At 39.2% G+C, this 17,841-nt stretch overlaps 1 protein-coding gene across 1 annotated transcript; it reads left to right on the plus strand.

Annotated features, from left to right (window-relative positions):
* Nucleotides 1-345: 345 nt before the first annotated feature.
* Nucleotides 346-17,304, plus strand: LOC127651379 (chloride intracellular channel protein 4-like). The gene is made up of 6 exons (XM_052137158.1): nt 346-513; nt 1,309-1,418; nt 1,663-1,788; nt 3,110-3,216; nt 3,332-3,513; nt 16,384-17,304. The coding sequence occupies exons 1-6, from the start codon at nt 448-450 to the stop codon at nt 16,543-16,545; spliced, it is 753 nt and encodes a 250-aa protein (XP_051993118.1). The 5' UTR covers nt 346-447; the 3' UTR covers nt 16,546-17,304.
* The last annotated feature ends 537 nt before the right edge of the window (nt 17,305-17,841 follow it).

The following is a 17,841-nucleotide window of genomic DNA, read 5'->3' on the forward strand; positions in this document are numbered from 1 at the left end:
GTTTAGGATCAGAACCTACACAGACACTAGAAATGCATGCCTGCTAATATTTTATATTTAAGCATCTACTCCTGTATGTTCTTGTTTTTATTTCTGTCTAATATTGCTCATCATAAAAGGAATTCCCATCATCATGAAGGCTTAAAGGACATTCTTATATTCTTATTCATAACACACGTCTCATAAACGGCTTCTCTATTGCTGATTGTGTCTGTATAACAAAGAACAAGTGTCTCGTTCTGCGTATCTCGGTCGGTGTTCTCCTCCCCAAACACCCACAGAACATGAAGACACATTCTTACAAAATTAAAATCAGCCAATATTTTGTATGTTAAAAGCAAAGAACTGAGTAGAAACGGTAGATCCAGACAATTTTTTTCTTTGCAGTCTTTGAATTTAATATTGTTTCAGAATTGAATGTTAGACATGTAAAAATCTAAATATTTAATGATGGCTTGGTTTGATGTAGCAGCAAAGAAATTGGGCTTTCCTTGCATTGAACTGTTTGTGAAGGTAAGAGATCATTTCACTTGCAATCTGCAGAGAAATAGGGCAACTGTTGTCGGAATTAAAGTATTGTTTTGAGTGAAATAGATCATTGAGCACTCTCTCTCACACACACACACATGCCCAAATATATATATATATATATTTATTTTTATTTTTTTTTTCTGGCAAAAGTAAAAGATAAAGATTACAATTACTGACAAAGCTAATGAAGTTGTTTTGCCATTTACCAAAATATTTTTAACTACAGTTTACTGAAAGGTAATTATTCTCATTAAATTTAATATTTAGCATTTATTTTTAAATGTATAGTATGTACTCTGTTTAATGATTAAAAGCCAAAACAAATATTAAATTGAAATCAGATTGAAATATTACCACTTTTTGAAAATACATTTATTTGTCTTTATTTGTTTTTGTTTTATGGATGTTATTATCAACAATGGAAGCCTTTTTCATTTAGATTAAAGCGCTTTGTGTTTAAATGTTTTTATTAGACCATTGACTACATAATTTTCCCCCAGACAAATATTTATTCATTAGCAAATATTATTGGCTTATAACGTAAGTAACCTTTCATTTACCGTAAACACTGGCTGACCTTGCTCATCTTAAACATTGTGTACACAGAATCCCTGATACATACAATGCTGTTTTCAGTTTATAGGTAAAAAAGGGAGTTTATTTGCATAGTTTTTCTCAACAGCAATCCATTGTACAATTTAACAGCAATTGAAGTTTGTGGCATATAATCACATGAATGGTATGCTAATATGTGCTTTGAATGTTGTGTGTCTCTAGGCTGGCAGTGATGGAGAGAGCATTGGAAACTGTCCCTTCTCTCAAAGGCTTTTCATGATTCTATGGCTGAAGGGTGTCATCTTCAATGTCACAACTGTGGACCTCAAGCGGTGAAGCACACTATTGACAACAACATATCATGTAGTTTTACCTCTGTGTTTTCCCCAAAAAGCTGATTTTTCTATGTAGGATTTGTGCTATGGTCTATCCCTTTAAGGAACCATGTCCTACCATGCAAAATCACAGTTACATTGTCAAAATGTCTAGATATTTGACACATTTTTCTAAACAAAACAAAAAGATTTTGCAAAAAGGTATTGATGAGGGGCTGATATGTTTGGTTGTGTCTCACAGGAAACCAGCAGATTTGCAGGATCTCGCTCCAGGTACAAACCCACCATTCATGACCTTCAATGGAGAAGTTCTGGTGGACGTCAACAAGATTGAAGAGTTCCTTGAGGCGAGACTGGTGCCACCACGGTACGTCCTAGATGTGCATATACACTCACCTAAAGGATTATTAGGAACACCTGTTCAATTTCTCATTAATGCAATTATCTAATCAACCAATCACATGGCAGTTGCTTCAATGCATTTAGGGGTGTGGTCCTGGTCAAGACAGTCTCCTGAACTCCAAACTGAATGTCAGAATGGGAAAGAAAGGTGATTTAAGCAATTTTGAGCGTGGCATGGTTGTTGGTGCCAGACGGGCCAGTCTGAGTATTTCACAATCTGCTCAGTTACTGGGATTTTCACGCACAACCATTTCTAGGGTTTACAAAGAATGGTGTGAAAAAGGAAAAACATCCAGTATGCGGCAGTCCTGTGGGCAAAAATGCCTTGTTGATGCTAGAGGTCAGAGGAGAATCGGCCGACTGATTCAAGCTGATAGAAGAGCAACTTTGTCTGAAATAACCACTCGTTACAACTTAGGTATGCAGCAAAGCATTTGTAAAGCCACAACACACACATCCTTGAGGCAGATGGGCTACAACAGCAGAAGACCCCACGGGTACCACTCATCTCCACTACAAATAGGAAAAAGAGGCTACAATTTGCAAGAGCTCACCAAAATTGGACAGTTGAAGACTGGAAAAATGTTGCCTGGTCTGATGGGTCTCGATTTCTGTTGAGACATTCAGATGGTAGAGTCAGAATTTGGCGTAAACAGAATGAGAACATGGATCCATCATGCCTTGTTACCACTGTGCAGGCTGGTGGTGGTGGTGTAATGGTGTGGGGGATGTTTTCTTGGCACACTTTAGGCCCCTTAGTGCCAATTGGGCATCGTTTAAATGCCACGGCCTACCTGAGCATTGTTTTTGACCATGTCCATCCCTTTATGGCCACCATGTACCCATCCTCTGATGGCTACTTCCAGCAGGATAATGCACCATGTCACAAAGCTCGAATCATTTCAAATTGGTTTCTTGAACATGACAATGAGTTCACTGTACTAAAATGGCCCCCACAGTCACCAGATCTCAACCCAATAGAGCATCTTTGGGATGTGGTGGAACGGGAGCTTCGTGCCCTGGATGTGCATCCCACAAATCTCCATCAACTGCAAGATGCTATCCTATCAATATGGGCCAACATTTCTAAAGAATGCTTTCAGCACCTTGTTGAATCAATGCCACGTAGAATTAAGGCAGTTCTGAAGGCGAAAGGGGGTCAAACACAGTATTATTATGGTGTTCCTAATAATCCTTTAGGTGAGTGTAGATACTTGATATATCATTTAAAGCCTTTTTTTAATTGTATTTTACTTAATTGTATTGACCTCTGTGCAATGTTTTAGATATCCAAAGTTGGCAGCAAAGCACCCAGAATCCAACACAGCAGGAATAGATGTATTTGCCAAATTTTCTGCCTATATCAAGAACCCTTGCAAAGAAACGAATGAAGGTGAGTTTAATTGGTTTTATTGAATATCTGGTTGTGAAATTAGACTCATGAAATGAATGATTATAAATGTATTATTTTGTTTAGAAATGGTGTTGATTATTATTATTATATTAAGGTCTGGAGAAAGCTCTTTTGAAGTCCCTGAAGAGATTGGATGAGTATTTGCAGACGCCGCTGCCAGAGGAAATAGACGGCAACAGCAAAGACAATCCTGGTCCATCTACACGCAGTTTTCTGGATGGACAGGATCTCACGCTGGCCGACTGTAACCTGCTTCCCAAACTACACATCATGAAGGTGTTTAATTTGCCTCTCATATTCTCTCTCTCTTGTTTCTTTAAAATATCTATTACCTAGTTTCTGAAAGCCCAAGATCTCCCAGATTCGGTGTTTAAAAGGTTAAAAATGACTTTTTATACAAAACTTTTTCAGTGTTGTATTATTATTAATATATATTTGTATTAATACATATACATTTGAAGTCAGAAATGTACATAGACTTAGGTTCAAGTCATTAAAGCTAATTATTTAACCACTTCACATATTTAATATTAGCAAACTATAGTTTTAGCAAATCATTCAGGACATCTACTTTCTGTAGACACCAGTAATGTTTCCAGCAATTATTTACAGACAGATTGTTTCATTTTTAATTGATTATATCACAATTCCAGTCGGTCAGAAGTTTACATACACTAAGTTAACTGTGCCTTTAAGCAGCTTGTAAAATTCCATAAAATGATGTCAAGCATTTTGACAATTAGCCTCTGATAGGTGTACTGAATTGAAGGTGTACCTGTGGATGTATTATAAGGCCTACATTCAAACTCAGTGCTTCTTTGCTTGACATCATGGGAAAAGCAAAAGAAATCAGCAAAGACCTTAGAAAAAAAAACCGCTGTGGACCCCCACAAGTCTGGTTCATCCTTGGTTGCAATTTCCAAATGTCTGAAGGTATCACGTTCATCTGTACAAACAATAGTATGCAAATATTAATACCATGGGACCACGCAGCCATCTTCCCAATCAGGAAGGAGATGCATTCTGTCTCCTAGAGATTAACATAGTTTGGTGTGAATAGTGCAAAGCAGTCCCAGAACAACAGCAAATGATTTTGTGAAAATGCTGAAGGTAACAGGTAGACAAGGATCTATATCCACAGTAAAATGAGTCCTATATCAACATAACTTGAAAACAGAGTACAAAAGTACAGATTTTTAATATTTGTAATTCACTTGAGTATAAATATTTCTTTGGACTTTTCTTTGACTTTACTACATATTGAAGAGAAAATTGATACTTCTACTCCGATAAATTTCTCTAGACCCTTTTGTTAACTTTGCGACTGAACACCTAAAAAAATAAACAAAATAACTGCAATTGTGATGTGTGATTCGTTGAAAGAATAATTTTGGTCAAATCTTTTAAATTCGATTCCTTTGAACTGAACAAAAAGATTAAAAAAGCGGTCTGAATGATTCATTTTGTGAATCATGAATCTGAATCAAAATCACAAGTGAAGCATTCCAGATTACGTGTTCCGTCATCTGTCTCATCTGGGGAAGACTTATTTAAGTTTTTTAGACTTATTACATTTATAAGTTTAGGCTTAAACATTATGAAAGCTCAGGCCTTTCCAGGAGACCTGTTCAAATAAATGTCAATCACAAGCATTTGCATTTTATATTTAAACAAGGTATGACATGTATGAATAAATACCAGCACTCATGAAAATGTCCAACAATATTTATTTTTATATTTTATGAAGCTGTGAATGGTCTTTGCCGGAGCAAAACTAGATTTCTGGTGGTTGTTATAGTGCTACATTTTCTTGTAGTACATTTATGCTACTGTATGTGTTAACTATTTAGTTATCAAGGTGATCTCTGCTGTGTTTTGGTGCATTGCTACAGCATGTGGTTGCCAGGTTGTTACTATGCTGTTGTTAAGCTGTTTTCTTTGTTTTTTGCACATAGCTTTGCACTTGACAGGGTGTTCTTGGTGGTTTTCAGATTGTTGCTATGCTGTTAAGTTGTTTTAACTGGGTTTCAGCACATTGCTATGCAGTTGCCAGGGTGTTCTGAGTGGTTACTTATTGGCCTCATAATCCTATAAATATTATCATTCTGATGTTACTTGAATGTACCATTAAAGGGATGGTTCGTTTAAAAATGAAAATTCTCTCGTAATTTTCTCACCCTCATTTGATCCAAGATATGTATTAATATTTCGGCAGAACACAAACAAAAAAATATTTTCAGAAGAATATTGCTGTTATGTAGGTCAACATGTAAGTGAATAATGGCCAAACCTTTAAAGCTCCTAAAAGCACATAAATGCAGCATAAGTATAATCCCTAAGACTCCAGTTGTTTCATCAATGTCTTCTGAACGGATCTAATTGGTTTTGGGTGAGAATAGAACAAAATATAACTCCTTTTTCGACTATAAATTTTGGCATTAGCAGTCTTCTTGGCAATCAGGATTTCAAATTCGATTACACTTCCTATAGCACCACCTAGGGCTCTGAGCATGCGTTAAGCACTAGAAAGTGAAATCAAGCTTGAAATCATGATCTTGCCTAGAGATTGCAATAGCAAGATATACAGTGAAAATTAGTTACAGTTTGGTTTGTTTTCACCCAAACCAACTGAATCGCTTCAGAAGACATGAATATAACCACTGTAGTAATATAGAAACTTTATGCTCCCTTAATGTGCTTTTTGTAGCTTGAAATGTCTGGCCACCATTCGCTTGCATTGAATTAACTTATAGTGCTGAAATATACTTCTAAATCTTTGTTTGTGTTGAGGGCGAGTAAATGATAATGAGCACCACCAATCAAATAAGTTGCCATGGGTTTAACCCTCAGGGGTCTGAGGGTGTTTTGGGCCATGGAGAAGTTTTGACATGCCTTGACATTTGTGCTTTTTTCAGTTGCTTAAAACTATATTAATGACTAATGTCTATGACACTGTATTCAGCACAAACTGGGCTACAATAATATGTGAGCAACATATATGTATATGTTTGCATTTTTGAGAAAATAAGTCAATGAAATAAGGCCATATAATGCATAATAAACATTTGTCCACAATACTTTTGGGAACTGGATCTTGTAGCCTAGAGTTTTTGCTACAAAATGATGTGAAAACCATCCTGATCACTCATTCATACAAAACACTATAGTAATTGAACTTTTGTAAGACACTTTTAGTGTTAGAATGGTCACATGAGAGGAGGCCTGAATTATCATGAATATTGATGTGATTCACACCTGAGGAGACAAAGACCCCTCCCCTGGGCCTATCAATGAGGAATGTGACGGAAAGAGAATGAATATGAGGAGACTTAATGATCAAAATCAAGTTTTAAGTTAAAAGAAGTAACTTGACTATACATGTACTTTACATATAGACTTTATTTGTACATTTTAGACCTACTTAAAGTTTTAGAAGAAGTCTCTTCTGCTCACCAAGGCTGCATTTATTTGATCCAAAATACAGTAAAAACAGTGATATTGTGAACTCATTTTACAATTTAAAAGAACAGTTTTCTATTTGAATATATTGTAAAATGCAATTCAAAGCTTTATTTTCAGCATCATTACTGCAGTCTTCAGTGTCACATGATCCTTCAGAAATCATTATAATATCGCTTTCCCGGTCCGATGTGCCGCACTCGACCCACGGTCTGTTTCAGAGGTTTATGTTTTTGAAAGATAAAACTCCAAAAAAAAAAAGTAAACATAATACATATATTTGGAAAGCTGAGATACTTGTGATTCGAACGATGTAAACCTTTTTAAGATACAATCAACACAGCGGGTACAATATGTCTCTTTGTCAGACCACCAACAGCCACATAAAGAAACCCAAACTGGAAGAAACTCACCCATGAAGCCTCATAGTAGTCCACTGATCCATAACTTCCCGACAAAAACGGTGTTGTTTCATTGTCAAATGTCCAAACGATCAAATCAAGTAAAATGTTTAGTCCAAATCACATTATTACATCAATAAATATCCACAGACTCTTGTTGCATCATTTCAAAGCACCTGGCAGCTGTACCTAATCTTTCACATATTATCGGTAATAACTTCAGTTCAGATGTAAACATTTCCTATATCCGGTATCAAAATGGAAGCACGCACTCTGACCATTCGATTGACACCTCATTTGACCCAATAGGAGCTTCCATGTCCTGTCCAAAGCCTTCAAAAGCCAACGACAGTCTGTGTCGAATGTAAGGGCCTCCCCCCTTTCCTTTGTTTCCTGATCAAACCAATTATATCCGAGAGTGTGAATGACAGGCAATTCGTATAGCCAACGAAATTCTGAAAACAGTGATATGCTGCTTTAGTGGGACGATTAGAGCACGGTTCTGTAATGTGTGTGCGCAAAGTTGCCTTGCCATTACCGAGTGTTTTGTGCGTCCGTGCGTAAAAGCGAAAAGTGTTGTTTTGGAACTGTTTACACATTTGGAGATTTAAATATGGTGAAACGGACGTGAAAAACAGGATTTTCACCCCAGGATGTGATATAAGAAGGCATTCCTTGTGAAAATAATGAGTTTGGAGATGAAATTTCTGAAAACAATACGGATGATTCGGAGGCAGAGGAAATGTTTATGGAGAGATGAGACATTGCTCTGGACAAGTAAGTGTTTTCTTGTGTTTTATAACATATATTACTGTGTATTCCGCATAAATAAGCTTTAGTTTGAATAATGAATACACATTTTGTAATTACCCTTTGTCGTGTGTTTCCTCAGTGAGTGTTTGAACCATTTGTGCGTGTTTTTTGTATTTGTTTGTGCGTGTGTGAGGTTTTAGTTCATTGTTTGTTTCAGATCTATTGACATGATACATAGATGTCAATAAATATAAGTTGAAAATAAGAATATATGATGTGTTTGAGAGTCTATTTGTTACAATGCTGAAATCATGGGGGACGCGTAGGCCCATCTATTTGTTACAATGCTGAATTCATGGGGCGAGGTGTAGGCCCATCTATTTGTTCCATAGTACATTGGCAAAGTATACAGTATTTACAGTAAATATACATACAATAATACATATTTACACAGTCGAAAAGAAAAATAAATATATATATATATATATATATATATATATATATATATATATAGAATACAGAAAAGATGGAAAAGTTGTGTCTACCTTTGTAAATTACATTTATTTATTCTCACTGAATCAGATAGCGATTGGGAGCCGGATACTTCTCCCACACTCAGCAAGCGGCCACATAAAGTGGAGCAGCAGGACAGCACCTCATCAAGAGAGGAGAAAAGGAGAGGTCCCTATGAACCAGAAGGCTTTCAGAGAGACCCTTGCTGAGGAGCTGGCAGAGTTGGGGTCTCACTCCACAGCCAGACCCGTATCTCCTGCTCCACGAAGAGCACATCACAGGCCGTTGCACATCACCAAATCTTGCACCGCTGGTCGTCTGAAGTGCAGGCAGTGTCATGCAAAGACACCAGTGAAGTACTCCTCCTGTGATGTGCCTTTGTGCTTTGTACCCAAATGTGACTGCTACAATGACTGGCATGTTGCTAGAAACATGTACAATGTTATAATGGTTTGTAAATACTTTGTGTAAAAATTCATGTAAATAGTTTGTTGTGTATTTTTTATATAAACAAATTGTCCACCATAGCACTAGTTTTGACTCTTTTATATGCACAACATTTAGTTTCAAGAAGGAAAAGGCACTCTAATGTGTTTATGCATCAGTTACTCTGTGTCAGCAAAACTAATAGTGGATCTGGATATGGAATATGATAGCTCTAAGTGTCATCTTTCATTAGAGCCCAAAATTATGACTGTACATTGAAGCGTTCAAAAGTAGTAGCCTTTTTGTCCTAGGTTACCAAAGGGTCCTTTTGGAGTATCCAAAAGGCACTTTTGTAAAACGCCTGGGTGTACCCTTAGAAAAACATGTGTAAAATATTCATTTTTTATGGTATTGTTATAATATTTGAACTTGGACTAGGTAAGGCTTCATGCTGTGATCCCATTGTGTTCTCAAGCTAATAGCTACAAGTTATAGTCATCTGCAGGCATCTGTATGCAAAAACAAATTTCAGGTGGAAAAACAAACTTCTATTTCATTGTGTTCAAACTTCTATTACTCAAAATCAGTAGCACTTACAGTAATTCTGACTGCTGGGGAAAAAACTTCAGTGTGTCCCCTTTCAAATGTGACCAAAACCATGCATGTACTCCAAAAGGTTCAAGAACAGCTTTAAATTTACTTTGGGTATGCCTTGATTAGGCGTTTTAGGCTAATTTTACAGGATTGGGAAGAGGATATGCTGATTTTCTAATATGGGCATATTTAAAGTGCATTTTACTCATTTACACCTGAACAGATATTTGCAAGCACAAGCTTTGATGATGATAATGAGGCAGCATAAACACTAGTTAAAATATAATCTAAACATTTATATTATTTTTATACTATATTACATATCATATTTACAGTGCATCTGGAATGAATTCACAGCGCTTCACTTTTTCCACATTTTGTTATGTTACAGCCTTATTCCAAAATGGATTATATTCATTATTTTCCTCAAAAGTCTACAAACAATATCCCATAATGACAATTTGAAAAAAAATTTCTTTGCAAATTTATTAAAAATAAAAAAATGAAAAAAAAAAAATCACAAGTATTCACAGCCTTTGCTCAATACTTTGTTGAAGCACTTTTGGCACCAATTGCAGCCTCAAGTCTTTTTGAGTATGATGCTACAAGCTTGGCACACCTATTTTTGGGCAGTTTTTCCCATTCTTCTTTGCAGGACCTCTCAAGCTCCATCAGGTTGGATGGGGAGCGTCGGTGCACAGCCATTTTCAGATCTCTCCAGAGATATTCAATCGGGAACATCACAGAGTTGTCCCGTAGCCACTCCTTTGTTATTTTGGCTGTGTGCTTAGGGTCGATGTCCTGTTGGAAGATGAACCTTCACCCCAGTCTGAGATCCAGAGCCTGATTGGTGGAGTGCTGCAGAGATAAGTTGTTCTTCTGGAAGGTTCTCTTCTCTCCACAGAGAAATGCTGGAGCTCTGTCAGTGTGACCATCAGGTTCTTGGTCACGTCCCTGACTAAGGCCCTTCTCCCCCAATCGCTCAGTTTGTCCGAACGGCCAGCTCTAGGAAGAGTCCTGGTGGTTCCAAACTTCCATTTACGGATGACGGAGGCCACTGTGATCATTTGGACCTTCAGTGCTGCAGAAATGTTTCTGTACCCTTCCCCAGATCTGTGCCTCGACACAACCCTGTCTCGGAGGTCTACGGACAATTCCTTGGACTTCATGGCTTGGTTTATGCTCTGACATACACTGTTAACTGTGGGACCTTATATAGACAGGTGTGTGCCTTTCCAAATCATGTCCAATCAATTGAATTTCTACAAATTGACTCCAATCAAGTTGTAGAAACATCTCAAGGATGATCAGTGGAAACAGGAATCACCTGAGCTCAATTTTGATTGCAAAGGCTGTGAATACATATGTACATGTGATTTTCTTCGTTTTATATTTTTAATTAATTTGCAACTATCCATCCATCCATCGTCAACCGCTTATCCTGTGTACAGGGTCGCGGGGGGCTGGAGCCTATCCCAGCTAACATTGGGCGAAAGGCGGGGGACACCCTGGACAGGTCGCCAGTTAATTTGCAACTATTTCAAACAAAATTATATATTGGGTATTGTTTGTAGTATTTTTAGGAAAATAATTTATTTAATCAATTTTGGAATAAGGCTGTAACATAACAAAATGTGGATAAAGTGAAGCGCTGTGAATAGTTTCCGGATGCACTGTATATCATAAAGCATACAATTTAAATACCTGCTTTAGCCGAAACAGCATTTAAATATAACTAAAACTTGCATATTAGGAGTCATATTTCAATGTCAATACCCTGAATCCTGGCAAGCATGTCTGGAAACAGTCCCACTAGTAAAATATGCACGTTTATATAAAATAGCATGTCAACTAATGTAAGTAAAACTAAATGACTTACTCATCCGAAATTGTATCCTCGGCTGGATCAAGTCATTCTTCAAAATACAAACATTCATCAGAGTCCCGCTCTTCTTCTGAGGAAAATGTTAACTCTTCTTCAGTATCCAGGAGCTTCCTCACCTGTGTATCGTACCATCTTCCAAATGCGCAGAAAAGTGAATGAACTTGATGTTTTTAAGGCACAGTCGGGGACATTTACCATTTGCATTAATTGTCTCACCACATTACCGTATGAATAGCGCACTCTGCCCGTGGGTGTGATCACATTATGGATAATTAGCTGAGCCAGGAAAAATTCAAATTGATTGATGGCTGAAAGCTCACCCTTTTTATTTTATTTATTTTACAAAATCACAAGGTTTTGTTGTTATTGTGAGTGTACACAAATAAAAGTGGACCCTTTATTGTCTCTAATGATTTCTTATACTTATCTGTATGCTCCAAAATGACGGAGTATTTTAAGTTATTTCCGCTGTAATACAAAAAAAATCCAGCAGGGTTACCCCAGAGGGTTAATGAACTGTTCTGTAATTTATGTAATTTACCTGTACTTTTGATGCTTAAATTTTATTTCCGTTACTTTAATACATTAACTTTAGTTTTATTCTCATGAGCTACTTTAACATTTACTTTAGTCAATTTCCATGAAGGTATCTTTACTTTTATTCAAGTATGACAAATGAATACTTTATACTACACTGCCTGAAAGGCTGCTCAGCAAGGAAGAAGCCACTGCTCCAAAACCACCATAACAAAGTTAGACTACAGTTTGCAAGTGCACATGGGGACAAAGATCTGACTTTTTGGAGAAATTTACTCTGGTGTGATGGAACAAGATGGCGATTGTTCCAAGGGGAATCCTTGGGATTGATCCAAGATGGCGGCGCGGTAGCACGCAGCGGCCACTCCGGATCCACAATGGTGCTATTTTTGTTAAAAAAGCCTGACTTTTGCAACACTTGGACATCGGAGCAACTGGTGTTCGTGTCTACCATCGCCAGACACTACTGAAATATAAGACTCATGCAAAAACCAAGCTGCATGATGACCTGCAGGAGGCGCTACGCGTACTCGGCTTGCTGCGGAGACCAGGCCTCCAGCCCTCGGCGTCGCCTGATGCCGGTGGCCGGGGGAGAGGACGTCGTAAGCGGTGTGCGAGAGCGGAAGCGCGAAAGAGGGCGGGGGTCCATGCTAGGCTAAAAACAAACCCTAGCCGGCCGGCTCTCCCGTCTATCCTGCTCTCAAATGTTTGCTCCCTGGACAATAAACTGGACTATATCCGACTCCAGCAGGCTATGCAGCGTGAGTTTAGAGACTGCTGCGTCTTTGTTTTCATGGAGACGTGGCTCAGCGACAGAGTTCCGGATGCCGGCATTCAGCTAGACGGGCTCGCCTCGTTTCGTGCCGACAGAAATACAGCTCTCTGCGGTAAGACTCGCGGTGGTGGCTTGTGTGTTTACATCAACACGGAATGGTGCAAGAACTCTATGCTAGTCTCTAGTTACTGTTCATCGCTGTTGGAGCTTGTGACTGTTAGATGCACACCTTTTTATCTACCACGGGAATTCACCAGTTTGCATAACCAGAGTTTACATTCCCCCAGCGCTAACGCTAAGGAAGCTCTGTGAACTGTATGGGGCTATGAGCGAACTGCAGAACGCTCACCCCGACGGACTGTTTATTGTCGCCGGAGATTTCAACCATGCAAATCTCAAGACAGTGCTCCCTAAATTCCATCAGTATGTGGACTTTGCAACGAGAGGGCTGAACACGCTTGATCTTGTTTACACAAACATCCCAAGCGTGCCGGGCGGAGCCCCGCCCCCACCTCGGCTACTCAGACCACATCTCTGTTATGTTAATTCCAGCATACAGACCGCTCGTCAGACACACAAAACCGCTTCAGAAGCAGGTGAAAACCTGGCCAGCAGGAGCCATCTCTGCTGTTCAGGACTGTTTTGAGTGTACTGACTGACACATGTTCAGGGAGGCTGCAACATATGGCGATTCTACCAACTTGGAGGAATACACAGCATCAGTGACCAGCTACATCAGCAAGTGCATTGATGATGTCACTTTCTCCAAGACCATCACCACACGCTCCAACCAGAAGCCGTGGATGACTGCTGAGGTCCCGAGACTCCGCCTTCAGAGCAGGCGATAAGGCAGCCCTAAGAACAGCTAGGGCCAAACTGTCACGGGCAATCAGAGAGGCAAAGCGCACACACGCCCAGAGAATCCACAGTCACTTCCAGGACAGCGGTGACACGCGGCGCATGTGGCAGGGCATCCAGGCCATCGCCAACTACAGGACAACAGTTGCCTGTGACAAAGATGCCTCCCTTCCAGATGCGCTGAACGACTTCTACGCTCGGTTTGAAGTGCAGAACGACGTGATGGCGAGGAAGTCCACCCCTCCTCCCAACGACCAGGTGCTCTGTCTTACCACGGCAGATGTGAGGAAAACTCTACGTAGAGTCAACCCACGGAAGGCTGCTGGACCAGACAACATTCCTGGCAGAGTGCTCAGAGGATGTGCAGACCAGCTAGCAGATGTTCTTACCGACATCTTCAACATCTCTCTGAGCAGCGCCGTTGTTCCAACGTGCTTCAAGGCCACCACCATCATCCCCATGCCAAAGAAGTCTTCAGTGTCCTGCCTCAACGACTACCGTCCCGTCGCACTTACACCCATCATCATGAAGTGCTTCGAGAGACTCGTCATGAGGCAGATTAAGACCCAGCTGCCCCCTCACTAGACCCACTGCAGTTTGCGTATCGTTCAAACCGTTCAACGGACGATGCCATCACCACAACCCTCCATCTGGCCCTCACCCACCTAGACAATAAGGACTCATACGTTCGAATGCTGTTCATAGATTTCAGCTCAGCATTCAACACAATCATTCCCCAGCACCTGATTGGAAAGCTGAACCTGCTGGGCCTGGACACCTCCCTCTGCAACTGGATCCTGGACTTCCTGACTGGGAGACCTCAGTCAGTCTGGATCGGGAACAGCATCTCCACCACCACCACACTGAGCACTGGGGCCCCCTAGGGCTGTGTGCTCAGTCCACTGCTGTTCACTCTGCTGACTCACGACTGTGCAGCAATGCACAGCTCAAATCACATCATCAAGTTCACCGATGACACGACCGTGGTGGGTCTCATCAGCAAGAACAACGAGTCAGCATACAGAGAGGAGGTGCAGCGGCTGACGAACTGGTGTAGAGCCAACAACCTGTCCCTGAATGTCGACAAAACAAAAGAGATGGTTGTTGACTTTAGGAGAGCACAAGGTGAACACACTCCGCTGAACATCGACGGCTCCTCTGTGGAGATCGTCAAAAGCACCAAATTCCTTGGTGTTCACTTGGCGGAGAACCTCACCTGGTCCCTCAACACCAGCTCTATCACCAAGAAAGCCCAGCAGCGTCTCTACTTTCTTCGAAGGCTGAGGAAAGCACATCTCCCAACCCCCATCCTCACTACATTCTATAGAGGGACTATTGAGAGCATCCTGAGCAGCTGCATCACTGCCTGGTTTGGGACTTGCACCGTTTCGGACCGCAAAGCCCTGCAGAGGATAGTGAGGACAGCTGAGAAGATCATTGGGGTCTCTCTTCCCTCCATCAAAGACATTTACAAAAAACACTGTATCCATAAAGCAACCAGCATTGTGGTCGACCCCACACACAAACTCTTTACCCTCCTCCCGTCTGGCAAGAGGTACCGAAGCATTCGGGCCCTCACGGCCAGACTGTGTAACAGCTTCTTCCCCAAGCCATCAGACTCCTCAATACTCAGAGACTGGTTTGACACACACGTGTCCTGAGTTGCACTTTAATTACTGTCACTTTATAACTGTCTGCTACCTCAATAACTGCTATGTGCATAGAACATTATCTCATAGTATGTTATGTTTACATTTTAGAAACTGTCATCTTTTTGCACTACTGAGTACTGGTCGGCGCTGCACTGTCTATTGTCCTGTTCATTGTCAGTAATTTGTTGTACTGTCCTGTACTTTTTGCACATGTTTGCACGTGCACTTTATATAGGTATATATAGGTAGTTTATACAGGTATTTTATTTCGTTGTGTAGTCTCATGTGGTCCTATGTTGGTCCTTTGTTGTTCTTATGTAGCACCATGGTCCTGGAGGAACGTTGTCTCGTTTTGCTGTGTACTGTACTAACTGTATATGGTTGAAACGACAATAAAAACCACTTGACTTGACAAAAATTGACCTTTTGGGCCATAATGACTATTGTTATGTTTGGAGGAAAAATGGTGAGACTTGCAAGCCGAAGAACACCATCCCAATCATGAAGTGGGGGTGGCAGCATCATGTTGTGCGGGTGCTTCACTGAGGGAGGGATTGGTACACTTCACTAAATAGATGGCATCATGAGGAAGAAAAATTATGTGGATATATTGAAGCAACATATTAAGACATCTACCATGAAGTTAAAGCTCAGTCAAAAATGGGTCTTGCAAATGGACAATGACCCCAAGCATACCTCCAAAGTTGTGGCAAAATGGTTTTAGGACAACAAAGTCAAGGTATTGGAGTGGCCATTACAAAGCTCTGACCTAAATCTGAACTGTGGCCAGAACTGAAAAAGCTTGTGCATGCAAGGAGGCCTACAACTTATTGTGAGAAGCTTGTGGAAGGCTACCCAAAACTTTTGACCCAAGTTAAACAATTTAAAGGCAATGCTACCAAATACTAACAAAGTGTAAGTAATCTTCTGATCCACTGGGAATGTGATGAAAGAAATAAAAGCTGAAATAAATTATTCTCTCTACTATTATTCTGACATTTCACATTCTTAAAATAAAGTAGTGATCCTAACTGACCTAGGACAGTGAACGTTTTCTATGTTTAAATGTCAGGAATTGTGAAAACTGTATTTGGCTAAGGTGTCTATATTATATAATATGTACTTGTATGTAATTTTTACATTTAAATTCAAAATATAAATGAATTTGTATAATATAATGAGAATTTAACACTTCAAAGTAAATAATTTATTTATGCTCACATATTTTCAGTAGATTACTTAAACCAATATTACATTCTTAACCAGTTTTTTGACATTTGTGCTCTGTTTTAGGTTGTTGCCCGGAAATACAGAGGTTTTGAAATTCCCACTGAAATGACTGGAATATGGCAATATTTGAATAACACTTACCAGAGAGAAGAATTTATGAACACATGCCCAGCTGACCGCGAGATCGAGTTTGCTTATCTGAACGTCGCCAAAAAGATCAAATAGATCCAGACACAGAGACAAGTAGTGGTAGTTTAGTGTGTGTGTGTGTGTGTGTGTGTGTGTGGACTCACTGGTGGAGCTGCACAAATGTTGTGATGTACTGATCATAAATCGGTATATTGTCTACTGTTTTTCTTTAATCAATGGCAGGACCAGGAAATTGTATAAGACCAGACACAGTGAAGTTTTCTTTTTTATGTTACCTCTTGACACCATAATATGTATCGACACTTTCTTCATGGATTATAAACTAGTTTTGGTAAATTAACATTCATGTAATAAACATAATGTTCATAATGGCCTTGACCATTCTTCAAGAGTTTATCTTACAAGAGTTTATCTTATAATAATGATAAAAAAAAAATTAATCTATAGATGCTTATTTCTGATCAATGTTTCATTCAACTTTTTGATTTTGCATGTTTATTCTCTTTTCAGACATTTTAATTCAGATTTTTTCTGGTCAAGCTAGTTGATCTACACATACATTTTCTATTTAAAAAAAGGGTTTATTTTACAAGGCCACTTATATGCTTAATGAAACTCTCCTTTAATACTGTTTTATATCAATACGAGAAGCTATTTTCACAGTTTGAAATATTTTTTAAAACTGATTACATTTTTTATTTAGCTGTTTTAACATTTAAAACGTAGCACATTCGATTTTCTTATATATCTATGCACGAAAACATGCTTTTTGTACAACTATGTAACCATGCATGGATGCCTTATGAAACTCTGATGAGCAGACCTTAATTAAACTAATCAGAAACATTAAGTCTTCATGGTTTATCATTTCCTATTTCTGTAATGAATGCAGATTGTGTGAAGAATTCGATCATGATACTGCGAGTCACATCGATTACTGCAAACAAAATGGAAACAAGAATAAAGAATGATGTGAAAAATATTCAACATAGCTGAAAAAAGGCTCTTCAGAACAAGCAGGATCCAAAATCATTCCTCCAAGTTTCATCCTGCCCTAGCAACAGCGTTTGCAGCTCTCTCAGCAATCAAGTCAATTTAGAAGGCATAATATAAACAGCATGACCTTCTAGTCAACTCACTATACACTATACTAACATCACCATAGTGACCTCCAACTAATACTTTAAGAACTTATACCAACTTAGAAAATCCCAAAGTACAGATAGCAAGAGAAAACATGCTCAGCAATGCACAGCTTTTCTTTCAATATTTGCCATCTTCTTAATCATTTACAATGATCACCGAGAGAAATAGCTATAGAAAAATAAAGTTCTCTTTATTATCAGGGTATTTTTGCATGTCATATAAATT

Source organism: Xyrauchen texanus, chromosome 11 (assembly GCF_025860055.1).
Source record: "Xyrauchen texanus isolate HMW12.3.18 chromosome 11, RBS_HiC_50CHRs, whole genome shotgun sequence".
NCBI classification, from domain to species: Eukaryota; Metazoa; Chordata; class Actinopteri; order Cypriniformes; family Catostomidae; genus Xyrauchen; species Xyrauchen texanus.